Source organism: Anopheles nili, chromosome 3, assembly GCF_943737925.1.
Source record: "Anopheles nili chromosome 3, idAnoNiliSN_F5_01, whole genome shotgun sequence".
NCBI classification, from domain to species: domain Eukaryota; kingdom Metazoa; phylum Arthropoda; class Insecta; order Diptera; family Culicidae; genus Anopheles; species Anopheles nili.
The window spans coordinates 18913927-18941229 of NC_071292.1; the positions used below are offsets into that span (position 1 = coordinate 18913927).

The 27303-nt window shown below is 48.4% G+C and overlaps 1 protein-coding gene across 1 annotated transcript; it reads left to right on the forward strand.

The window, feature by feature from the left end:
• Positions 1-471: 471 nt before the first annotated feature.
• LOC128727008 (uncharacterized) lies at positions 472-1221 on the forward strand. Its single transcript, XM_053820864.1, has 2 exons — positions 472-767; positions 855-1221. The coding sequence occupies exons 1-2, from the start codon at positions 472-474 to the stop codon at positions 1219-1221; spliced, it is 663 nt and encodes a 220-aa protein (XP_053676839.1).
• The last annotated feature ends 26082 nt before the right edge of the window (positions 1222-27303 follow it).

Below are 27303 nucleotides of genomic sequence, written 5' to 3' on the forward strand. Positions count from 1 at the left end.
TCGCAGGGGTGGGTAACTCTTGCGATTCTCTTACCTTCACCGATAGGAGGAAATTCTTGCCTACTTGAACGCACGATCGAACGTGTTGCTCGCGCTACCTGCTGCAATGTTTGCGATCGCATTGTCACGAGTAACGCCCACTATTTGGCCAGCACAGCATCCTTCAGAACAGACTGCCTTCGAAACGGGGTGTTGCTCTGGATCACACTCGATATGCCACATCTCGAGAGCATCTACCCTCAGATCTGATCGGGTTGTTTGTGTTCGTGTCTGCTCTGAAGCTGCTGGTAGTTTTGGGTTTTGGTATTTAAAATAACCACAATCGGCAGTGGTATCATCATTCACTGTTGAACTACGCAGCAGCAGACATCAACGAGTAAATTTCGGTGTTTACCAGACTATTCGTCCTATTCAAGGAGCATATCAGCTTTGGAGACAATTTGGGGCCAAACGCAATCTGTGCTATCAACCATGTGCATCTTCGCCGAGCAAAGTGTGAACAGCGGTGGTAATGTGTGCTGGTGCTTTGAAGAGATCACCCTAATGATCCTGGTCCAGCGTATCCTCATGTACCTATGGTACCGGCTGCTACAGAGAATGTTTCCTCACCTGCGTCTGTTGTCGAACGGACACAAGTGCTCACGTCGACATAGTTTGCCCTGCGGACAACTGGCCGACGAGTACTGGAAGGCTTCTCAGTTTTCACGCACCCAGCGGCTTTGTTGTGATAGCGGGCTTCAGCAACCATTTCCGGCGGCCGCTTTCTGGTATGTTACGATCCCAGAGGCTCCCTACGGGTCCTCTAGTTCAATGAACCAAAGGTGATAATTGTGTTTTTCTCGCTTCCCTTACAGCACTCGCATGAAAACGGAACCAATTTGTCCGCTCGAACAAATTGAACAAGAAATCGAAGAGAACGAAGAGGAACAGTTCAACTTCAACTGCAGTGACATTAGTCACATTTATCAGAGCACCTTCTTCGATGAGTACGACGAGTGTTTCCTTGCGGAGGATATCGCCTGGGACGCGGTCATTCCGGGAGAAACCAACTGGGACGTCATGGCTGTGCCAGATGTGAAACACAAACCGCTGGTGCTCGATGAGCACGCCTCGCTTCTGCTCAACGACTTTTACATCGACGACGATCTGGACGATCACCTGAAAGTGGCCTACCAGACGGCGCACGAGAGCAATTTGTTCTGTGATTCGTGGCTCGACTGACACGGCCATCATCGGCTGTGTGAATTGTGATAGTTCCTTCAAAGGATTGTACATATTGACTTTAGGATGATAGGCATAAATAATTTAAAATAGGTAGCAACATAAGGAAAGTGACTAGCTAGATAATGGTGCCAAACGGGCAAAAGTAACAGTGGTAGAATGGGAGTAAATTGTAAAAAAAATACAACATCAATTGAATATCAATCCCCCCGGTGGTTCCAGCAGTTTCTGTCCGCTAGTGAAAACCCTTCTCTGGCATCCCACACATAGTGAGAAAAAGGTCCTTCCGAGAAATGGACTCGGTAGACGGACACGCTTTTGATCTTTAAGGACTACGAGGCGTGTCGGAATGCTTTCATTTCTCTGCATCATTCGTAGTGTTTGCGTTTCTTGTAAATACTTTACTTTTTTAAAAGTTACCTCTTGCATGTTTTCCTGGAAATCTTTTTGTTGCGAGGCAAAATTTGCATTTCGCTAATTGTCTCGTTTTGTTTAGCTTATTAGAAATACTCCAATGGGTGATTTCCAAAGCGTATTATTCATGCAAAGCCTCTTTTGTAAAGCTTCTTTTGGTGATATATGGAAGCGAACCGTTGTTTTTAATTCTGACGGGCCATATAAATAACCTGCAATGCTTGCCAGGTGGTGGACGAATGCGAGGCATGGCAAATGAAGATAATTCAACCGTTACCAGACCATTCCTGCCATTGCCAAGACCGACGAGTAGTGGCAGTGTAACGGTCACTGCACGCTTCATGCCCTTTGCTGCTCTCTCTCCGGTCCTTCAGAAAGCAGGTCAAAATGCAACGCTGCACGCTGTTAAGGATGTGTTTTTTTTTGTTGTTTTTCCATTTTCCTATTTAGCCACCAACACTGGGCCACCACCACGGCCCAGTGCCTGCCAGTGACCAAAACCCTCCTGACTGTTGGCCTTTCCTGGTCGGTGGCCGCGTGGGTGGATTCGTCCACCGAAAAGCAAGCAAAACCTTTCCGTCCGAGCGAAGAAGGAGCGTAACACACACTGTGGGACGAAGCAAGGACGAGAAAAAAAAGAAATATCGGCTTCCCCGGAACGAGCTAGATTAGTTCTGGGTCGCCGACATTTACGCTTTCCCGATGGAACGATTCTTTATGACCGTCTGTCCTGGTTCCAGTTTTGTTGGACCCCCCCACACGATGTCAACCCGGGTGTTGAGGTGGGGCTCCTTTCCTCGCTCTCTTCCGCCGACCTTCCCTTTGGCTGATCGATATCGCTGGAATCGGGCTAGTGGAGTGATTTTCCACCTCAACCACGGAATTTACTTGCGTTCTCTGGCCGACTTCTAAACCGACGGACGGTGGTTGACCAAGTTTTAATGGACTCGGCTGGTGCATGTTCGTTCGTATGTGTGAACAAAAAACGTACAAGGAACAGGCACCGGGCGCTGGTTCAAAATAAAAACAAAGAAGAGAACGCAAAAAAAAACGAAACAATCACACGTATGTCGTAATCACAGGATGTAGGAGGGCTCCATCGTCCTGTTTTCATGGGGGGTGGTTTGGAGCTCAGCAAAACGTACAAACAAATGCACCCCATGACCGCTAATTTGTTACGGTCGGGTTTTGTTCCGAGTGCAGATTGGGAAAAGTGAAATTCATAACACCCACCCTCGTGGCACGTGTCCATGTTCCCCGTCTATGCGTTTGACCGCTGAGTAATGAGATTTTCTGCTCAACCTCAACCCTCAACGGTGGGACGGGTCAACATATGGCTTTGGTTTGGTAATGGAAACGCCAACCCCCCACTCGGCTAGCTGAGTGAATTGTGGTGGTTTGTGGAAACGGAAAAGTTCGGACTGATTGCAGACCGCGAGTTGATGTGACGTGCTGATCCGGTTCGGGAGCTGTGTTGTGTACATTCATGTACATGGCTGAGGTTTTTCTTGACTAGCGTTGTTTTGGTTATGAGCTCCTATTCCCGCACGAGAGTTTCAGAACATTTGGCAGCTATTTTGAGGCTACTTCGGTTTGCATTACTACCGTAGGGTGTGTTTTTTTTTCGCTGACCACACCAATAACGCACTGTGATAATCAGCTAATGAAGCAGAACTCAGAAACCCCCGGAGCGTGCAGGGAAAAACGATAGCGAAAAGCTGTCCCAAAAGAAAGGAGCGCCGATAGGACGGGTTCACCCGACGGATTTCTCAAGCAACCAGGAGGCTTATATATGCCATCACAAATTCCATCACCAACGCCGGAAACGCTCCAGGCAGGTTGTTGGCCTCGCACATCACCAGGTTTTATGGCCCCCACGGAATAAGGATAACTCCACTGGTGGGATCCTCACGCTGCCCGTTGCAGCATACTTATCACGGGATATAAATTAGCTAACGGTCCGTCACCTTCATTTATCCCGTTGTCCCGTTTGTTCATCCATCACCGTTGTCGATTCGATTCCACTCGTTCCACCCGCACCAACGCTCTGAAATAGGGGTTCGGTTCATGGTGGCGCGACTTTGAAACTGATCGAACCTGACAAACCAGCCCCCTGTGGCGATTGTGATGTTCCGGTTGGGTCAATTCCCTTGGGTGTGTGTGTGTTTCGTACGACGGAGGCACTCCTTCTGGGACGTACTCCTTCCGGAATCCGTTCCGTTTGGAAGGGAGCGTCATTCACGGATCGTCACTTTCGATCAAGTTTGAGCCCTTTCGATGGGAGACGGGCGAAAAAGGACACACACACACACACACACACACTGTCAAGCTGGTCGATCCGCCGATGTCCGGTCGAACCCCCGCGGGGAAGATGAGTTTGAGAGGACATTTTTGTCCGATGCTCCTGGGGGAACCCTTTCTGACGCACGATTCATTTGCAAGCACGTAGATGCCACCAGGGACGGTAATGGTAGCTGTCTCGACGGATCAAGTTGCTATCCCGTGGGCCTGAATGCATCAGTAGCCGACGCTTAGAGGCTTTTTAGCTTTAGTAGTAGCCTAGTTTAGTAGTAGCCAGTTAGAATGCATGTTTATGTATGTGTGTGTGTCCATCCCCCCTGGGATGTATCCCGTTCAACCAGGAAAAGCAGTAAGTTTTACGCCCGGTGTCAGTGGAAATGATCCGCGAAACATCCTCACATCCTGTCGCCTTTGCACGTCCCAAGCTTCTTCCACACGTTCGGAAGCATGCTACTTATCCTCGCTCGTGGGATAGGGATTTTAATGACGTCCACCACCATCGCCAATGATGGTAATGGTGATTACTTACTCCGAACGAGTTTCCAGTGCCTGCCCGGTGTGTGTGTGTTTTCCCTCGTTCCATGTTGGCTCGACAGGATCATAGTGTCCGCGGGAAAACCGTCCGCATGTTTCAGCGCAGGGAGGAGTTTTTTCTTTCGCTCTCTCGCGACTGCTTTTTGCCGGAGTGCTTTAGAACAAATTGGAACTTTGATTTTAATGCATCCCCGGGAAAGTTCGCACGGTAGTTAACGACGCTTGTCCGCGGGCGTGCCACGGAGATCGTCGCGCGGTCGGTGGATATTAAGCTATTTGCTTAATGAACAATTTACTTGCAAAAGTGCTCTTAATTTAAACCCAACGGGGCGGGTAGCATTAATTTTTGGAGCCAATGTTTCGATGCTGTTACGTTCTGGTTCAGGGCTTCGTATCTGCACCGTTAACTGGCCCCTTTAATGGACCGTGGAGTTTATTTAAATTACTTAATTCGCATAAGTTTGGAAGTTGGTTTTGGTTGGCGTTTTTTTATGTGTGAGTATTTGCGAGCTTATTTATCACAAATGTACCTCCGGTCGATTTCGATCGGTCGAACTCCCGACGCGTTATGGCAAAGTGACAACACCGCCCTTTGGCGATGGACCAAACTGGCGATGGTTGGAAGCTTTTGTGCCGCTGCCAAATTCCGGGGCTAAATTTCTCGGAAACAACCCTGAAAATACGGTTCCTAACAGCTTCATCATCTCCTCTGAGACTACTCCTGCAGTCCCGTGTTGTGGAGCTGCCAAGGAAAAAAAAACATGCGGAAATTTGGCAGTGAAAACAGCCTTTTCTGCACCGCCGACAGGCTGTCAATCTGCAGTCAAATTTGACGCAAACCTCCATCGTCCGTGACGATGCGTGCGTCGGGTTCGTCCGCAGAGGACAGCAGCCAGGCGGGTTTGCGTTGTCTTTAAACTTATCCACATCAGCCTACCTGTTACTTGATCTTTCAGTTCGTATCTTTTTAGACCCGTGTAAGGTCCTTCATATGGACAGCATCGTTTCGGTGGATAGGGTCGTTCACCCTTTTCAACTGCCATCCATTAACACTAATTGCCACAGCTACATGTTGTGAAACACGAAACTGCGTGGTGGTTCGTACCGTGGTGATGTCCCTCGATCACCGTCAACTTGTTGCTCGCAGTTGAATCAACGTACGAAAGGTCACCGAGACCCCATAAAAAGCGTCCGTACTTTTGAAATTGTGCAAACGCGAGCAGTTTTGCTCTAGCGCAGGCAGTAAAGCACAGCATTCCGGTTTGAAATGTCGCCTACGCGTCCACATCGATGCAAGCGGGTGATTATGATAAGAGAATGGCTTTCGGAAGGGCATCATCCGACCGAAGCCAATGCTGCCAGCAATGGTTGCTGCACAAACAACTTTTCTTGTGGATCGCTTCGGATCCACCACCGAGTCTGGGAAACAGTTTTTTTTTCTCCATTCGACCCTACTGCGCTGCTGGTGCCTGGACCGACTCCAGATGGGAAACTGCATTTCTTGCGCCAATGCAGCGATGCCAATCCTCTGACCCCCAACGTTCAGTTTACACTGGCAAAAGTTCATCCTCATTCGTCGCTATCTCACAACCTAGCCCAGATCGCAAGACTCTTTAGTTCCGCGTCTTCGCGTGTGTGTGAGCGGGCACATTTAGTTCCGTGCGTGGTCGTGTCGTGTTGGAAAGTTTTCCACAACAAATTTGAGATGAAGTTCCGCCATTTTTTCTTGACCCTAATCCCACGCTTGTGCGCGCCGCCGAACGGAAGTGGAAGCAACCTCCATTTCTACGAACGAACGAGAAGGATTTGCTCTGATTGCGAATGATAGTAGTCAGCGCAGGAACGTCAAGGATGCGGAAAAGAGCACACAAACTACTCAGCGTGCGGATGGTGGGCAGTAAATGAGATGATTCGTATCCCGCCCGCCGGCGGTTGCGGAAGCCAACTTTTCCCCAGATTGTTTGCGCGAAGACCAAGACCTCGGAGTCATTGCTCGGAAGATGATCCTTTCGGGTGTTCCCTTTTTTTTGTCCTTTCGTGTTACTTTCGATGCGCGAGCGCGGTTACGAGAGCCTTGAAGCTGGCAAATGTTTCCCGCTTGTGAGACTTCGAAATCCTTTACCGTTGGTTCAAAGCTCTCCTATCCATCTCGCCTACAAGACAGAAGTGGTGGGGGTGCGTTTTTACGTCATTGAAATGATGAAGCAAGCAAAGAAAAATAGCAAAACATCATCGTACAACTTGGTTTTTGTTTTGCTTTAAGTTAACTATTGCGTCAAGGAAAGCCCCGATGGTAATGAAATATATCAACGCGCTGCCTCGCCGGCGTTGGCGCTTTTTTGTCTAATCTTTCGAAAGTTATCTAAATTAAAATCCCATAAAAAAGCACTCGGTAGCAACTTGTAATTTTCCACCCCAACGCTACCGCAACGGTGATGGTATATGAGGGGGTGGTATATGAAGGGTGTGAAGCGATGGGCGGGGGCTCGAGCTCCTCTTAATCATCGGCTCAAGTACATCTTCAACTTGGCTGGTAAGAAACGTCGTAGCGAAGGTGTCGACATCGTTTCTTTTTTTTTGCCATTATCTTTCACTCCTTCTCTCGCTAGGCACTGTCTTTTTCTCTCTCTCTCTGTTCCTTTACGGGCTCCTGTCTCGGTATAGGCCGCTGTTTTCCGACCAGTTTATTCTCGAGGGCGAGTGACAAGAGCGTGATGGCGTTCAAGCACTCTTCAGCTTTCGAGACGTGCCCTCGATAGCGCAAAAAAGGGCTACAATAAAAATTAAATGGGCTTTTTTTTGCTCGCCTTCTCTCGCTGAATTTCTATTCGGCTTCTCGAACCCCCACATTTCATGAGTGTGTGCGTGTATGAGTGTTTGTTTTTTTTTATCTGCCTGCGCTCGAACAAATTCCCCAAACTGGAATCCAGGACCTTTTGTGGGTGGCGCATCGAAAAAGTGCGTCAAAAAGAGTGATAACAGGGCGTGCGGGACGAACTCTTAGCAAACAAAAAATGGATGTAAATCATGAAAGGAAATCGGGGTACGTTTCGAGCGTAGCTAAACGAGGCAACAAAAATTCATCTTTTTTAGTATCATTATCAGAGGGATACGAAGAGGGGCACCAAAAAGAGAATGTTATTTTTTTTTCTTCTACTAAATCAATGCAAGGAACAGCACCCAAAAAAAATCCGACCCCAGACGCTAGACCATAAATAGCCGTTCGAAAACGGATTGAGGCTATTTTGCCACAGCATAACCGAGAGGGCGCTACTCAGGGTCCGATCAATTCTGGATTCTGAGAAAACCGTTCCAAGGATGGGTTTTTCTTTCTGAAGCCTGCTCCGGCGATGGAGCGAGGGTTGTTTTTATTTACCAAGACGCCCATCCCACCCCCGAGAGGCTGAACGGGATAATTATATTGACCTTTGGGGCGGAGCCTAAACGGCTTAGATTATTCGGCAAAAGCGAAAGAGCCCTAGTTGGAGCCCTTTTGCATGCTGTTTGCAATCGATAAGATCGTCTACAAATAAGAACTTGCAACGAATGGGAAAAAGGGGTTTAGAAGATCGACCAAAATAAAAAAAAATAATAATCTCATAAGCCTCCACGAAAGAAGGTCCTGCTGCTGGCATCGGTTAGAGCGTGTCACCAAAGCCGCCCCCAAAGTTACTGCATGCGAGAGGAGTGGAAAAATTTTACCAACAAACTTAGCTCGGGAAAGTGTTTCGCAGAAAATTTGCATTTCCCTTCCGCAGCCGGTGGTTTGGCCCGGATGTGGGGGCAAAGTTTCGGGTTTTGCAACTGAAAACTATTATCATTAGCCGCAGGATTAGTAGTGGCGCAGGCATTAGTGGGCAGTACACCTTGTTATTATGCTACCTCGCAGGCGAATGGCAACGCCACGTTGAGACGCGCACCTGGGTGGTTGATGTGGCATTAACAGCAGCAGAACTTTCCTTTCTCACCAGTACAGTATCAACTGTCAAGGTGCTGGCGATGGCGCGGGCTTAACCACATCAAACTTCTCCTCCTTGTCCCGCTTGTTCCGGCGTTCCGGTTGTTTCAAGCCTCGAGGGGACGTAAACTGCGCCAAAGAAAATTCCCGCTGCGCCATGTTTTCCCGGCACATGAGACGATCGGCTTCTTCTCGGTTTTCGTGAGATGCCGTTAGAGGGAAAGCGCCGGTAAGCGACGAATGCGTCGTAAACTAATTTATGGTAAATCTGTTGTACGACACCAAGGCGCAATAGTTTAGCTCACCTATCTCTCTCTCCCTCTCCACTGGGGGGTGGAATGTGCAACCCCTTCCGGCCGACAAAGGGTGGGAAATTTTAAACGAGCCCGGCCGGGTGCTTTCCAATGGCAATTTGCACCGTCGGAGTCGACCTTCCCCGAAGCCTGTCGCTATGCGAGACTTTTCCCGGCGGCGTAGAGTGGCTTTTCACATTTTAGTCCACTTTCCCGGAACCAATAAAGTCGAAATTCGGATAAGCTGTGCCCGTCCCTTTGGCTCGGGGGATTACCTACGGTAGGGTAAAGATTTCTCGACCACTTGTCCCCGCCACCGGTGCTCTATTCTAGTGCCTTGCCGCAGGAAAAACACGTCCAATTTAATGCCCACGTGCTTCCTTCGTTTCTAATCCTCCGAATGCTCGAAAATATCCGGCACTTTATGTGCGGCACGAACAAATTGGGGCACAAAGCGAATTGAAAGGGTTGACGGGGTGGGTCGATTTTTCACCATGGCGCCGGAAGGCGCTGAAGATGAAAACAATTAAAACGGCTTTAACGATCCACCCCCGGAAAGGGAGCTTGATGAAATTGTTCAACACACAATCCCATTGAGGCAATGTTTATTTGTACAAAACCGCCCGAAGGGAGAAACGGAACGCTCGCTCACACATTCCAACTGTCGGCGAAGACAAATACCACAAGCGAAAAGGAAGGAGAGAGAGATAACAAAGGGAAGAAGAAACGCAAATCGTATGTATTGCCACACTCTCTCTCCCCGTGGCGATGTCCCGATGCCAAAACCGAGTAGGTCATAAATAAAGTCATAAATTTCATTTTATACCGAACATAATTTCACGAAAACCCCTTACCACCCTCGACTCGATGTTTCCCCACCAGCATCGACTGATCCGTGGCCAAAGGCGCCCCGAAAGAAAGCATCATAATATAATCATTCCAAAAAGGGCGGCTTGTGAAAGCACGGCAAGTGCCCAAGCTTAACGTCGACGGGCCGGATGAAGGGCGTAAAGTCACAGACTGAGGCCGAAAATGTTGCACTCCCCTGGAGGGTGTAGAAAAGCGCCAAAAACCGTCACACGGGGTTTATATGCTGTGGTGGAGTGCCTGGGGGATGTGTTTTTTTTCCTCTCTCTCTCTCTCTCTCTCGCGGTGGCATGCCGTTGAAAAGTGCCACCCCGAAAACAAAACCCACGAAGCAGCAGGAGCCAGCAGCAACAGGAAGTGCACCAGGAAGCGCTTGCTGGGATTTGATTATTGTGGTAAGTTGTTGGCGTTGTTGGCGTTGTTGTCCCGACACTCCTGGTCTTACCAACCGCAACGCCATCGCCCATGTACCGCTGGAGTTGGCAAACGGGAAGGAAAATCAATTTTCCATAAACAGCAGCAGGCGGCAGCAAAATATGGTCGTGTTGATTGCAATCTGTTGCAGAGCGCGAGTGGGGTGCTTTGTTTCCACGAAGCGAAAGATGAGATGCCGGTTGCGCTTGGGTCGTATAAGTTGCATCGTAAAGCAACCGGAGCGTGATGATGGGACGAAAGGATGCGCTCGGATTTGCGTACATGGCACGTCCGCCCTATAGGGTGTCAGAAAGAGAAAGAGAGAGAGAGACACACACACAGAACGAGAGCGAGAGAAAAGTCAGATAAAAAAGTAGCACGATCCTTAGCAGGCATTGACAACGTGCCGTTTGTTGCTGAATCATCTTTAAGTCGCGCTTGGATGCGTTCGAAAGCCGTTAACCTTAAATCGGTTTCAACCGAGACCGTCACTCGCTCTCGGGGCACTAATATTACGTCATGTTTTACATCATAATCCACTGGCACTGCCGTAATTGATTGTTAATCGACGTACGTTACAGTTTAGTGTGGCAATATTCATCCCGGGATGACCGGAAAATTGCAATGTTCATTTGCTGGTTCATTATCGTGCCGATATTCTGGTGCATTTTTCTACCACATTAAACAAACCCCTCGGTTATGTACATCCCCAATCAGTGTTAATTAAAAACGCCTGTATGCTGCTCATAAATAAAAAAAGGGTAAATGCCACGAGCGCTTTTCCCATCGCTTCCCAATCCATGTGAAACGGAGCAAAAAATATGGGGAAATCCACCTCATTACAGCGGAAAACCACCAACGCAATCTATCGGGCCACTAAAGGGCGGTCAAATGGCGATTCCCACATTTTGGCACACGGCGCGTTACGATAATGTGCATAAATTGGATCGAACTGTATAATCCCTCGGCCCTCCATAATGCCGCGGGACAAAATTGTGGGTGTGCATGGGCAGAAAATGGCGCGTTTTCGTCCTTCATTTTTTTTGTGTTTGGATGCGTTCCAAACACCAAAAACCGTGCCGGATTTAATGGTGAGAAGGGATTATTATTATTACAGCAGCGTGCGCGCCCTCCGGTTTAATGATGCCACCGGGGGAAGGGTGTCCACGCGGGCATTCACACCCCCACAAACCCAGTAGACAACAGTGAAAAAAAACCGGGATCCTAAAGGGAGCCCAGTGATGTGGGAAAACCAAAAACCAACACACCAAACCCGTCCCAGCGTTGACACTGCCCATTTTGCTCACCTTTTGCGTGGCCGGGCCGTTGGGCGCTCAGAAAGGAAATGGAAACGTCCACGAATACGAAATAAAACTGCTGCACACGGAGATTCGTCCCACCGCGACCGTGTCCCTAAAGTGTGTGTGTGTGTGTGTATCGCCTAGCGTTGCCTAGGCGCGTTTCGCATCATCCTGCCTCACTCTCCTGGGCGGGCCGGAGATGCGATCCCAAGGTTCCTTTTATGGTCGATCCCGGGCGCTCCTTGTCTCCTCCTCGATGTCGATGGGTGAGTGTCCTTGGGATGAAGAGCGACGAGACGCGCCATGGGGCTCAACCGGTATCCAATAACCGTCCATTTGATGGCTATATTTAGCCGAACGCTTCCCGCTGCGGAAAGGACATCATCATGATCATCATTTAGTCTCGAACAAAGAGGGTAAATCGGAAACATCGCCCAAGGCCTCGGCCACGGTTCGCGTGTGTAAGGGGAGCCGAGAGGGGGAGATGGAATGGGTTCCTTTTGCCTCTTCGGAAGGTAGCGGTGAGAAAAAGGCACACCTGTTTTTTTTTCCACTCTCTGTTCACCATCCCCAGAACCGGAGAACGTACGATTGAGGTTACGGTTACGGGAATGCAAGTGAGTGTTTTCCACGCCATGGTAGTGCGGCTTGGATTTTCACTGATTTTCCTCCACTCCACTCTACACCAAAAGGACCCATCCGGTGGTGTGCGCCTCCGAGCTGCAGCCGTGGCCTCGGGGAATCCTCGCCTTTATCGTTTGATTAAATATTTACATCCAGCCGGCAAGTGATGGAAGTGGTGCTGGTGGAAAGAAAAAACCCGGAAACGAAGGCCATCAATTGGTGTGCCGGTGTGTACCGGTCCTGGTAGCAACGATACGGAATTCCACATACGTTCAGCAAATGTGCAAAGGAGCGCGCTCGATCGCATCATCACCGTGTACCGTCATATAATCGTCTTGTCACCGGTTGAAGTTTATTGATTTTCATTTTATTCCGTTTTCTTGCAGGACGCCTCTGAATGTGCATGTACCGTGCCGCGGGTGCGAGTGATTGATACGTTTTTGCTTCCCTCACCGGTAAGTAGCGCCATTTTTTTTTATTTCTCCCTCAGAAACCGTTAGCTTTTCGCGGTACAATTTACTCCCGATGGAGGCGCCTGGTTGTTCACGCCAACCAAAGCTGGCAGCTTTTATTGCCACCGGTGTACCGGCTCTCGCTGGTTCAGTAGTTTACTCAGCCAAACGTGAAGGTCCGCTCCTGGCTGGTCCGCTTGCTCTCTTTACGCCCAAACGAAACAAAACGTGGCGGAGTGAAAAACTGCCACCACGCAGGGATGGTAATAACAAAATTAACAGCTGCCTTCTCGCTGGCTGGTACCGCAAAAGGCCACGCACTGCTGCCGGCCGGTGCCAATAAAAAATCACTGGACCGTATTGCACGCCGTTAATGCAATTGATGAAAGCGAGACAAAGAAAATCAAATAATTCTCACCCATCCCCCATGCCGTGTGTCGGTTGGTCCCTTCCATTTCGGCGTGTTCGTTCGTGTTGTAACTTTTCGTCGGTGGCTTTGCACAATCAAATGGTTGTTCCTATCGCGATCCTGCCCAGCGCCCTGTGCGTGTGTAGGTGTGTGCGAGAGTATGTTTGCATATAATTTCATTGTTTCGCAGCTTTCCGCACCAGTGGACGGTCTCTCGCATTCCCGCCAAACCGTAGCAAGTAAATTGGGTCGCGTTCTGCTTGTTTTTCGTCCCGTTCGCATTTCTTCTCGCATTTCTCCCGACCGGGTGGCAGTATGGATTAATGAGGTAATTAAATTAGTACGCATCCGTGGCCACGAAAGCGTCGGTGCTGATGAGATGAGGGTTTCCCTTCCTTGCGGCAAACCCGCCAGCAACCCTGTTATCGGTGCCGTAATCCGTCCAAGCGAAACCCGATGGAGGGAAGCATCCCGCTCCTGGGGGAAAAGCATCGATGTGGCAACCGAAGCCAACGGGAACAGTGTTTATGATTGCCGTGGACAGCAACACATCGTCAACAGCAGAGCGGAGGCAACCTGATGATTGTCGGAGGCGGGTAGAAAGTTGCCAGCGGCTTACGTTCTCTGGCATCTGTTGATTCGAGTTTGGGCTACGCGGCTGCACAGTTGTCGTTGAGGGACGTGTCACACCCACGGACGGCAAAGCAATCCAAATGCGAGAGGGGATAAAACTGCGGGTGGGCATATAAAAATAATAATTGTTCGATTTCGCTATCCAATCAACGGAACGCCATAAATCAATTAAAGTGTGCTTGGGAATTTCGGGGGGTTGTCTTTTTTTTCGACGGCCAATATAATTGATTCCCAAACCGCGTGAAATGGAACAATGGCTTTAAGCCGCATACCAACAAGGGATTTATTGTTATTCTTTTTTATCAGTATTATTCCCATACCACGAGCGTTCGAGGGGAAAAAAGGCGAGTTGCCTCTGCGCCTCAATTATTTTACACGACTTTCTCAAGGGATTAATTACACTCAACGCAATATCTCGGTTCGATTGAAACTAAAAACCCCGTTCGTCCGCCCATTTGGGTGGAAAAAAAGGTGGCAGAGAAAATGTCTCTCGGGTCAAACGGGTTTTATGGTTGAGTGTACGGAAATGCAACACTAACGGACCGTCATGTGATGGTCAGCGCTTTTGATGAATGTCTCCACGCTACGGCACCTGCACGTTGCAGTAAACGTATGCATTCCACTAGCCGAATGGCGTGAGGTTATTTATTGCCATTTCGCTTAAAATTGCTCCCCTTTCGGATGGACGAGAAGTTAGTAAAGCTTAGCGAAGGAAAGGATTGTCCCATTTATCATTTACACCCTCTCCATGCCCGTCCATGTTGGGGTGAATGCTTAAATCATTTTCCTGTGTTCGATCCACCCACTCGGGTGCGAATATAATTGGACCCATGCCCGCGCGAAAAAGGACTCGTCTACCTCGTGGAAGTTAAGATTAAAACGTTACTCCGTCGACTGGCACTCTCATACGCCAGGGGAAAACGATTAATGATCGGGCTGTCGGTGTCGGTGGCAAAAACGGCACAATGGCGATTACACATGATCGTGGGGCATTTTTCATTCTCCCCTCGGTTTCGGCAGCAGCGTTTGCTAAGCGCAAATGAATGCTTTTGCGCAGGATAACGCGACTCCGATGGGATGCGAACCATTAAACGAGGATATCGCTCGATGATCCTGCACGTGTGTAGAAAATTGCCCGTAAACCGCGAGCGGAAGCGGGTCCGTGAATAATGATTTAATTATAAATTAACAACAACGAGTGCTTTATTTTGCGCATTTTCCCCGCCGAGCCGAGGGTGTTTGTGTGTGTGTGTGTCGAGGTACGCGAATTGGACCCCGTGGGGTGATTTATGGGGCCGTGGGAATAAAGCCGAAGGGATGTGCTGCCCTCGTTCGTGAGCGATAGCGGTCCTCGCTATGGCATATGTTACCGGCATACAGGCACGCGTACCGTTCCGTTTGTCTCCTGCAAAACCGCATCGACCCCACCGGGCGCGTTGGCAACCCTATTACTTGATCGCGCGATGTGGTGGTATTTAATTCCCTGAAAGTATCATAAATTTCGCCCCCATTCCGCAACCAACACACAAAAGAAAGGGTCTGGTGAGTAGGTAGGTGATCGCGAGGGAACACGGAAACGCGCCAAAGCTGAACAGTGAGCGATAAGCGGGAACCTACGCGAGTGGAAGGGTCTATTAAACCACGGGGCAATATGGCCGCCCGAACCGTGTGCCAACGGATGCGATACAATGGTATTTTTTTGTGGGATGCGAATGATTAAAGCAGATTTAAACGCGCGATCCACACCCGTTTCGGGCGTTCCGGTTTCGGTGAGCATTCCGTACCGGCCAGTGGCGAAGCTTTCGCAGTAATTGGTCGCGGAATTTATGCGCCCGCTGTCGCACGATAAATTTCTCCATCGCGTTTTGATATTCCGGTGTCTTATTTTTCCGCCCATAAATCCACCCGGCTGGTGGTGGCCGGTCAGCGGGTGTCCTTGGGCGCGATGTCCTTGGACGCAACCACACTCGGAAGGGGCTTTATCGGCGCACGGTTGCTGTTTAATTAATTCGTTCGCCAACCGGCACGCGGTGGTGGTGTGATGCACAATTTCCTTCGAACAATGGCGACGCCTAATGCGTTTCCCGGGTGGCATAATTTTCTCTCCGCCCGCATCGGAAATGGGAACCAATTGTGCGCCTGGTCGGTTCCTCGATTTCGAGGAAATGTCGTTTGTGTGGACGAACAATCATCACGGTGCCAGCATCGAAACACGGGATCGTATCGCACGTCAGGCGGGTGTTTTAGACCACAGGATGTGGCTTTCGTAGAGGGTGAACGTTTTCGAACGGCTCATGTTGAGCCTCGACCAGAAAGGCGTCGAACGTGGGCTTTCACCGTCCGGAGTCGATCGAACATCACGGCAGTGACGGTGTCGAACGAGAGCTGATGTTGTCACGTTTTTCAGAGCATCGTCCACACTTACACCGTGATTGAATTAAACTGTTGCCTGTCTGAAGGTGCAACTATGCAACAATGTCGTGTCCACACCTGCGTCCACCACGCTGCACTTTTGCCCATTTTCCCGCTCGGTTTGCTGCCCCTTGAGGGAGAAAAACCAATGGCCCGCTTTGGAACGTAGGTGCGCGTTTAGGTTTTCGCGTGACCCGCTTCGAAACCGGACACCGGGAAAAGTGTGACCCCTGGAGAGCCATTATCCACGCTTCCTGCAAACTACGGCGCAGGATTTATGAAACAAACAAACGAACCGGATGAGATGCAGCAAACGCAACACTGGGAGGGGTTTCGTTTTCCCAGCAAGCCTAAAATGATCCCAGAAAAGCGGTCAAACCATGCAACGGATCGATAAATGAACGAGTGCACGGTTATGCCAACGTGACCAACGGCCATCGCACTTTCGGAGCGCTTTCTGCAGCATGTGCATAATGCAGGCAAGTGCATCCATATTTCAAACGGCGGCCAATTTCCGGCCGTAGCGTGCTCTGCCTGTACGACGGGTGTTTAATGCATCCCTGGGCCCTGGGGTTTTTTTTGTTCTCCTTTAGACTGCACCACTTTTGCGTGGGAAACGGTGAGACACCGCCGATAATGGATGCCGCCCATCCGTGGCATCCATCAGGTAGTAGGGCCTTCGACAAGATATAGGACACAGGCGTGCTATGAAACCGCGACCAATGGTGAAACTTTGCGCGTGCGACTTACCTATGGTTAGCTGGTTCGTGCGATGGGGTGCCGGGACCGGAATCGATACGGTTTCGCGTGCAGTAGACGGAACAAATGACGTGAATGTTTAATTAAAAGCCTCCAGCTACGCCACGGTTGAAAAGTGCTCGCGCGTGAGCCGCTTCCGGCAAAGGACACGAACTTTTGCGGGTATAACCAAACTAATCCAGCTTGGTCGCGCTGCACACGATATATTGAGCGCGGCGATTGGCAACCCTGTTAAGAAACTGGTTGACGTACCCGGTTGACTGTTATGAAAAGGCCTACTGTGCTCGTTGCTATAGGTTACGGCTGAAAGCTTTAAGTGGTGCGACAAAAGGAGTATGTGAATAATTTTATCACTTCTGCGAATTGCATAATATTTGTATGTTATGGCTTAGAATATGTTGGATACAAATTTGATTGGATGTTAAATTTCAACTATTATTATTTTTTAATTAATCGAGTCAGCCCGGGATAAGGCTCTCAGCGGCTGTTGGGAGGAAATGCCTTTCAGCTCACAAATAACTATACAAACCTAAATACGTCCTGGCCGTCGTTAAATTAATTATAATACTAGGTATTTTTTAATGAAAACAAACCGTTGAACCTGTTGCGTATATTTAGGATATTTTTTGTGCAAAGTCCTTTTTTTATATCATGTTAATGTAACATTAGCTGTCTAACTTTCACCAAGCTAAGCATTATATTTCGTGTAATTAATATCTAAGCGTTGCACAACTTCCATGCTCAATGCTATCATTATAAATTACTGAGTCCAAATTGCAGCTTCCGCAGGAAGCGTATCGCTTTTCACATAGGCAGCTATTATCTCAAATGCTCCTTTCCAGCTTCATATTTGCCATACTTCCATCGTTCGACCTCAGCCCTATCTCACGCTTTATTTCAGGTTATCTGGCATTATTTGCAGTTCGTGATCATGGCCCGTCGAAAGCACTTCAAGCAAACACAAAATATTTCCTCTCACTACAACCCAATCCCACTCGGCCGGTAGGTTTACTTGCGCTGTAGCATTATACTCTGCCGACCTTCACCAGATCGATTGTTCCGATAGCCACCGAATGGTGGGCCAATAACCGTAACTTTTACATCGGATTAACATAACTTTCACCTGACCAATTTCGAACCATTCGCTGTAATGGCTGACCGGTGCAGGAAACTCTGTGCAGGAACAACAGGAAGCTTAACTCGAACACCGCCAGCTCTCGTAGCTCGTATGCGATAGAACTGGTCATCTTTCCTTTCTTTTTCGTTGCTCCAAACGAGTGGGCTCTCTCTCTCTCTCGCTCCTGAAGTAAATGCACCAAATAACACTAAAATCCAGCTTGCCAAACGTTCAAACCAGCCACGTGCTCCTGCTGCACGTCCTTGTTGCCATTCGAACTTGGTTTAAATCCTTTTTAAATGCCCTTACCGGGCACGTATCGTCCGGCAGTCTCTGGCAAAGTCGAATTGTACGACCGAATGCCAGCGCACCAGGAACGCCGAGGACACAGGATAACATCTTGCTTCCGCTCACTCGTTCGTTGATTCCGGTGCAGCAGCGCGCGGTGCTATTAAACAGGCCGCGCGCCATTGATGTCGCCTGTTGAAGAGCGACCCTCGTGGCAATAAAGCCCCCGAGTAAGCCATTTGTAGCTAGTTTATCCCTAGCCCTCGGTATCGCCAACGATGCCTCCACGGGAAAGCAAACGTTATTCCAGCGGTGGCGTCATTTGTCAGCCCTGTGTCGTAAATGAACGGGATGTTATTGTAGTAGCGCAGAACGAACGATATTGCTCCAAGTGGCCATTGCGATGGAGCGCAATGTTGTATTAACTAATGCGTTGCCTTAGCTGTTTGCTGTCGCTTATGCGTGGGTGTGTAATGGTGCTACTGCTCGCATATCCTCCTTCCAGGGAGTTGGAGAAATAAAATTAAATCTATTTTTTAAGCTGCTCATACAGCTCGATATTAACAAGCTTTCACTTTGCTCTTTGCTGGCATGCAAATGGGGTCAGAGTATGTTAGCCGTAAGCCATATGACGTATATTTAAAGCCCTCTCGTAAGCACTCCCAATCGTCTCAATTCGAGACCGGTCTTTTTTATAATCCTCCGGAAGGAACCGACGACCTTTACTCTCTCTCTCTCTCTCTCTATTTACAGTTTGTAGCCCGTACGGTCCGGAAGCCGTGTGTTTGTCCATCTCGGTGTAGATATTATTTGTTCTTTTAATCCTGTTGCTCGTCCTCTTGTCGTCTGGTTTCTAGTTCCACCAGTGGCGAAGGAACGGACCGAGCAATCCCCCCGTTTTGCGACTGTATAGTAACAAAGGCCGTCACGTTGTTGACTCGTTTCATCCGTATCCCTTTTTTGCCGCTACGAACGCTACGAGTCTACGTCATTCGTGGGACTCTTTAGTGTAGCGGTGAATAGCACATTCACATCTTTAAAGCGCTAGGGTCGACAGGATGCGTACGGCAACAGCAGCAAATGGGGTGATGCTGCTGCTTTTCTTTATCCCATCAGTAACCTTTTCTGCAGCAACTGGCTCGCAGCTGTGGCTGCCCCATAAGTTGTGCGAAAAAGCAGAAGCCCAAACCATTGACCACATTTTATTCCTTTTTTCGCCCGGACAGCGTTATTGTGCCCTTTGGCATTAATGCCATTTTGGTTAGTGCTTGTGCGGGACTGGGTTCACTTTATTTGCAGATCTTCTCCATATGTTCCACCAACAAGTGGGGGGAAACGTGGGATAATTTTCCTCTGAATTTGAAGCAAACAAAAGGCCGCGTTTGCACGTCAACAGCAAAAATATGCACTTACTCAAACGGTCGCTTTATCCACGCATTATCAACGCCGTTCGTGCGAAGTTGAATCCATTTCGGTGGCACCATTGTTGAGTTGCACCCAGCGTAATCCGACCCGTTACAATGTGGCACACAAATCGTCCGCTTTTGAGCCAGCCGTTTTGTGCCTTCCCGTTTTTTCACCCATACAGTCGTGCGCTGTACGCTACGTGGAGCGTACGTGATTGGTTAATTGTAAAACGAAACAACCCCACGCCGGAACGAGTGATTTACGCCCACGCTAGCGTTTACAACTGGCGCTGGGAGCTGGATAGTTGGTCGAAAAAAAAATAACCACTTCACAGCAACACGAGCTGTGCTTTCCACTACAACGTCGGCGTTCTTTGTTCGTGACCCGTTTGGGTAGGTAGGGGTTGTGTTTTTGTTGTTGTTACTTTGCGTAAGCTATTCGTAATTTAATGTTTGCTAGTAGTGTGCTTGCAGTGGAACAAACTAGAACTCGAGCAGTGAAAAGTACCCCTGCGAATTAGCCAGTACAAGCGAGAGCTTTGTTGTATGTAAAACACCATGCGCCTCCATCATGGTAGCATGCTCCTAGTAAAACACCAGGCGTCTCCATCCATGGTAAAATATTGTTTGCTTTCAAAAGTTTTACTATTTTCTATTCATCAAAATTGCTGAAAAATGCCAAAAAACGTTGAAAAACTTTTTCAACTAACTTTACGCATCATGGTCGACTGAAATCATACAAAACCCACCCTACATATTAGTTCCGAGACGCCCGAGAAACCTACTGAAATGTCTACATTCTTATCGCTAACCTTGCGCGAGATTGCACCGTGCATAAATTTGTTTATTTATCTTTCCATTCTCTCGCATTCGCGTTATGTGCTCCACAAATTTCTTCTTTACCAGCATCCCCTGGTTCGTTCTATAAGCCCTTACACCGAGACCGAGCGAACGAACCCCTTTTCCTGCTGCTGGAGGCAAAAGGGCGAAACCCCGTGCCCAAGCGCACGGACGTGTAAAATAATGCACAAATTGGCCATGAAAGACATCTCTCGTGTGGTGAAAGGAAGCGAAATGGAGCGGCCCGGAGATGGCAAAGTACGTTCCTTTCTGCGTTCTCGTGCCCACCAGTTCTGGTGGGTATGAAAAAGAGGTTTTGTCTGTCCCTCCTATTATTTTGCATAAACGAGCAAACAAAGCGCGCGGGCACAAGACGAACCCGCACTAAACCGAGACAGAAGGTAATTGAACTTTACCGAGCGGTATTGTTCCGCCTCCTCGAAAAGTGCCCGCATCGTGTCACGAAAGCGGATGTTCCTTGCGCCTGGCCACAGGGAAGCACCTCCGAACCACCGGAGTTGGGCACACAGGAAAAAAAGTATACCTTTAAATTTATAATGGGCTCGTTTATGTCGTTATCATTGTAAATGTTTGCCGAGACAATGTACCCTTGGGTGGCTCGGGGTTGCTTCTCGCGTCAATATATGCATGTGAGAGCACGGGGGCAGGAAATTAATGGCCGAGCAATTTCCCTTCCAGCTGCTAATTTCTCCCCACAGACAGTCGAAATTAAAATTTGAAAAATGTTAATTTTTGCGCTCCGTATAGCATGACCGCCTTATGTTTAAGTATAATTGCTCCAAATTCGTCCACCGTGCGCTGGTACGGGAACCGTCCGAGGCTGTGTCCTCGAGACCGGCACGCTCCGGGACGCCAATCCTTGGCCCTTGGATTTCTTTGCACACACTCTCGATGGGATAAATTTATATTCATGCCAAAAATTATCATACATTGCGTACATAAATTTACACTTTTCCGGGAAAACAAGCAAACATTTTCTCATTACTCCTCCCCAGCTAGCTCGGAGCTGCTAGTTTTGCTTTATTTCCCGACCGTAGGCCCCTTCCGTTCGCCCGCGTTGTTGTGTCGCACCGTTCGTCGGGGTCACAATAAATTTTCTCCAGCCCTCCGCCGGACGTACACTTCCGCGTGATAGTTTGCTTTTCCGCCGCTTTTAACTGTTTGTGGACCACAACGCCAGGGCAGGGGTGAATATTCATGAGAGCCCTTTAACCTTTCTTTCCACTCCTCGAGAGGAACCGAAGGCCGGGGGCTTCGTGTGATTTTTCCACGAAAGGTCATCAATAAGGGAAACGCTGTACCCCAGAGGTACGTATCGCACATGTATTGTTTGAACGTTGGAACGATTTTCCACACCACTTGCCGATGTACGAGCACCAGTAGCGTGGTCTGCAAGAAGAGAGGAAAAAAAAAGCTAATTGGAAAACGGTGGCGTTCCGAGCGAGAAACACGAAACACCGGGCACTAATTATAACGGTCCGGTGCTTTGCAGCAACGCCTCTCACCCGTGCTGACGACCAGCAAAGTTCAAGGATAGCCGCCAAGCGAGGTGTGTGGTGTTTTCTTTCGCTGGAAAAGTGGAATTTTAACCTGAAACAACCTTCACCCACCGTGGCTTCGGGAAAAGCGCCCGATCTCGTGACATCCTAGTGGACAATGATTTATTCGAGCGGTTGCTCGTCGTTCGTCCGCACTTGCCTTCAGCTTTCCCCCTCGGGGTAGCGGGAGAATAGGTCCTTCCGCGGGAAATGGTAAATGTGGCAGCAAATGAAGTACCCATCGTGCACCGGTCTCGCGAGGGACGATTAGTGCGCAACTGTTGCTCGCACACCACACGCACTCACAAACACACGCACACACACACACACACACGAGGGAGCAACGCCTGGAAAAGCCATAATGCTGGTGGGAAGAGGACACCACAGCATTAAGGCAGCGACGGATGGCTTTGCATGCTGTGGATGGCGTTGTTTTCATGGGACATCGCTACGTCGAAAGGTACGTGTTGTCGGATGGCGTGACGGTCCTGAATGAAGTGGACACCGAGCGAAGTAAAAGCTTGTCAAGGTTCATTTTCTCCGTGGGAGCATAAATCATCATTTTAAACTTTACTTTGCGTAATGGTGCTTGAGTTTTTCGGTGTGCATTTATGGCACATTTCTGCCGCGTGTATTATTGGGGTGTTAGGAAGGAATACGTTTCCAGTGAGCAAAGTATTCTCTCCTAGATTTCCGCTAATTGCATGCAGTAGGTTTTCTTTTGTCAACTCTACGCCTTCAAAATATGATGCTAAAAGTATTTGGTAGTAACCACCGTACGTAGTAGTGGTAAACATTTCTCTTCTACAGTATCCTCTAATACTGGTCGTATGACAAGGTATTGCCGCCATCAACCGACATTGTTCGGCAAACCAGTTTTATTGCGCCGCAGAATACCGCAATCACGTGCGCGTTTGTGTACATTTCACATTCATAAACTGCAGACATCCGCCCCACCGGTGGGAAATGCAGAACAGGCATCATTTGTATGCCAAAAAACTTTTCGGTGCGTCATTGTTTCTTTTTTATTTTGAGTTACGATATAGAAAGAATGTCTTGAAATATTAGCTACAATATTTCGGTTTGATAAGTCTTAATGAGGTTCCAAACGTTAAATGCGAATTGAATTTGGAAAACTTTTTGGAAAATCAAAAACATGCATGAAACATTTTCTTGCTATAATGTGAATTCTTTTCCCCCATTTCCTTACATGCTCGGCAAACTAAAACCCCAACAGCTACCATCGGAAGCATGCTCCCCCTGAGGACTGAAGCGCACAGCCACAAATAATGGAGCCGTAATACATTCCTCCATGAGCAACACCTCATAAAAGAAGCATTTCCATAGCAAATAAAACAGTCATCACACACACACAACCGGCTAACCAAACAAAAAAAAACCAAGCTCACCAAGCGCTCGCCTGCACTGCAATCAGCTCTCGGCACAGAAGTGTCGCGAAACACATAACGATGGCGTGGTTATTGGCGATAGAATCACTGCCGTGCCGGGATGCAGTTGTGCTATCTTTCCTAAGCCTGTGGAAATCGGTTCACAGATCTGTGGCAGTCGGCCCAACGTGTCAGCTCCGAACTGAGACACACACATGCCGAGAATGAGCAAAAACGAGAGCGCAACACAGCCGAAGGTATTATTTTTCGACCTCCGTTAGTTTTATGCTGTCGCCTGTGCGCCATAGAGTATTTTTGGCGTCTTGCGAGATTGGGAAAGCTTTTGCACCCTGCCAAAAAGGGGGGCGCGTTGTGGCGAAAAAAGCGCATCCCCGACCCTCTGCAATGCTTTGAAGCTTGTTTTTAGGGCCCTGTCTCGGTGGAGTCTCGTTTGCTTCACACTCTCCTTCAACGGTCCGCTATCGAGTGCCATCAGGTACGCGTTGGTGTCCTGCGTTTTTGGAGTTTCTTTTCGATTTTTATTCGATCAACGAAGCTGCAATGTGTCGCTGCGGGGATTTCTCGATCGAAGGCAGAGAACGTACGAAATACATTTGAATCTCATCCAATCGTTCTCCGTTCTGTACAGAGCCTTTTTCTCGCAGCCCGACTGTGGCGTTATTCTTCGCTGTCGCTTTCCTCAAAACCCCTTCTAAGGCAGGGGATTTTATTTTTATCGTTTTATCCGCTCGTCGCCTGAAGCATCATCATCGCCAGACCATCGTGTCCTGGCTTTGATGCAACGATCCCTCCACCGTAAACGACCCGAGAAGCTCGTTAAGGGGCCAGCTCGATGGAAGAGGTGTTGCTGTTTGCATTCAAATATCGCTTTCCAAGGCGAAGCAGCAGCGAGGCCGATCAGATGGGCCGGCGCGATGGGTGGCAATTGAAAGCTCAATTTGAGACGATGTTTCCAAATCTTTTTTGTTTGTTTTCTTGCTCATTTAAATACACGCAACTACGCTGACCAACCAACATGGTGGCGGGGAGAGGGAGAAAAATTGTCCCACAAACGGGCACGTGGCCCATTTTCCCTCGTAAAAGGCGGCTAGCGAGACATAAACACGACACGAAAAATTACGAGTGACCAACAAAAAAAAACGGGGTCAGTCAAATGGGAGGAAAATTGCCTGTAATTTCAACCATCTTTTGAAGGCGTACATCCGCCTTTTCGTTTCCGCATTGCCACCGGCGTAGGATGTGATCATGTTTTTCTTTCCCGTTTTCCGGTGGAATCAGTCAAATTAACATTTTTTGTGTCAAAAAATGAGGAAGCGATGAAAAAACATGCCGCCCATTTGCAGGGTGACATGGAGCGTGATTTTTCTTTTACATTTCCTCTGTGAACCACTCTAAAAAATCGCATTTTGATGATATGATTCATTTTTTTTCGTCAACCATTTACGTTCAAGTGTAACGTTTGATGTAAAACGAAGCGGGGACGGTGATGATGACTTTCATGATGATTTAGATTGGATTCCGCAGTTCTGCACCCTTACGGCAGGTCGATATTGGACTACCGGCAATGATATCATTATCAACTTTTGCGGGACGCGAAATCCTTTTATCAACACGAAAGCACCACCAACCTGCGATGGAGACATCTTGTGTCACGCCACCCGAATGTTGTTCGCATGGTTGACTTCGATTTCGTCAACCATACAGACGCTCACAATGGCACCGAAAGTGTACAAAATGACGCAAGACATACTTTTGGCTTCTTCGAACTTCATGCCACTTTCATTTGAGCTTCTTCGAATTCGGCCATAGTCAAAAGCTCTCCCGATTGACGAGCGACAATGATTTGCTTAACTTCAAACGTTCCAAAGCACCTTCCGGCTAAAGTGCGTACGCCTTTTTAAACCATCGCAGCAATCATCGCTCGCCTTGGAAACCATGTTACCATGCGGCTTATACGGGCTGCTCCCATTTACTTTTCAACACGCACACGTGCTCTCATGGCGGTCCTCTAACCCTTAATTCAATTCGTCACCGGTCCAAACGCCGCTATTACCGTGGGTTCTTGGAACCTTTCTACCGTTTTGCTTCGACGGTGAACCTTCCCCCCACGATTAGACATTCAGTCGCCCAGACGCCCGGTCTGGGGGAAAGGATCGCGATTTATCCATCCACCCACCGACGGTATCGGAGAATGCCGCTGAAGAGGCACAAAATTTAAAACATGACGTCGTAACACGCCGAACATCGTAAAACGCTGTGCGTGGTTCACGTGGCGGTGGTCGCGTGGGTTTTGCTTTAAATCGTTAATCTTCGCGAATCGCTCGCTCGCCCGCACAGCCTCCAAGTGGAAAGCCATTAGCCGATTTGGCGGGGCGAAATTGTTGCAAAGCCATTTAGCCAAACGATAGATTCGTTCTAGGAACTAGCTGCGATACCATCAATTATCGGGACCACCCAACCCCACGCCAAAGGTTTCGGCCAAAAAAGGGAGCGCAGAACAATTTCCATGGCCGTACAATTGCCGTACATTTCTGCCCAATCAAGCGGAAGCGAGTTTATAGAGTTCCCTCCGCTAGCGGGATCGTAGCTTTGCGGTGGTAAAAAAGCAGCACGAAAGAAAAAAAACCAACGACATGAAACTAAACGAAACAGAAGCCCAATCAGTAGACGAGCTTTTTGCCGTTTGATTTCGTAGTTTGTTATGGGCTCGAGTGTGGCGGCCACTGCTACGGTGAGTGCTTCTTTTCTACCACATGTGTGCGCCTGTGTGTGGCAAAGAGAAGTCCATTTAAATGCGCAGCATTATTGCAATTTATCGCCAGCTGGTGTGTGTGTGTGTGTGTGTGTGTGTGGAAATCTATGAAACTGCAGCATGATGCTGCCACGCTTCGGAGAGAAGTTTCGCTGTAGCGCAAAAACGATCGCGCAAAACACACTATTTGTTCCGCACTGTGTGGCGCAAAACTCGAGCCTCGGGGAAAGTAGTTGAACATTAGACGGAGGGGTGATAAAATTCGATTGTGTTGAGACCCCAGCTCAACAAAAAAAAGAGTGTTGCAGCGGAACGATGCTGAGTGCTGAAAAATAAAATAAAACGCCACTTTCCCCGGTGGGGGCATCACTGCCACTTTTCCAACTCGAGCAACTTTTGATGAGAATTTTCCCCGCTCCGGGAGGGTTCGGATAGTTTTTCAGTTTTTCGAACCCCACCCCGATGTGTGCCATCTGGTTTTGAGGTCATTTAACAATCTCTACTCGGGTCGGGAGAAGCGAGCGAAGCAAAAGCCATCGTACGAAGCAGCAGAACAAAATTTTGCCACCTCCAGACGGGCATCTCGGGGAGTTTTTGATTACGACGTGGCATGGGGCTGCTCCGATAGAATTCGATTGGATTTCGATTTTATCCTTGCTTCCCCCATTCGTCGGTGGCTCTACGCTGTACACTTTTCTCTTGTGACATGTGAGCTGTATTTTGGTGCGATTTGAACGAAATTTAAGACGAAGATCGCGTCCACAACAAGATGGAATTCTTCATTTCAGTGGTTTGAAATAACCGAACAAATTGTTGAGCTTTTCATTGGCCGGAGGATAAAAAGTTAAATTGTTAATCTACGTCGACATCGAATAGATGTGATTTTTGTGTTAATTGTTTCTTATAAACTTTTGTTTCGTTTATGTTTTGTGTGCTACCACAGCTTAACATTTTGCAACGTCTAACAGTTTCTTGGAAATATGTTATGCGTTCATCAAGCAAAGTAAATCTAAAATATTTATGTGGGGTGATTTCAGAACTTTTTTGGAAACTTTATATACCTATTCAATCTGTAGCAAAATTCCACCCAATCTCACATGCACCTCTCGGTGGATTTACTTTGTAATTATAACTTTTGCACATAAATCTCATCCATTTCCTGGTTGAGATAAGTCTCACCATAAAAAGCCCTAATGTGTGTACAATGAATGGTGATCCTAATGCTGTTTCGAATCAGCCCATCTAGCAGATGTTGCGCTGAAATCGATTCCATACGAATCCACCGACAATGGCACCGCAGTGGTACTTTGAATCAATGATAATTGCATGCCCGCGTGTGT

What these genes read in the sequence shown, in the direction of transcription:
- LOC128727008 (XM_053820864.1), top strand. Translation starts at nt 472, where the DNA reads ATGTGCATCTTCGCCGAGCAAAGTGTGAACAGCGGTGGTAATGTGTGC. An exon ending in TTTCCGGCGGCCGCTTTCTG is followed by an intron (nt 768 to 854) that starts GTATGTTACGAT and finishes CTTCCCTTACAG; the next exon opens with CACTCGCATGAAAACGGAAC.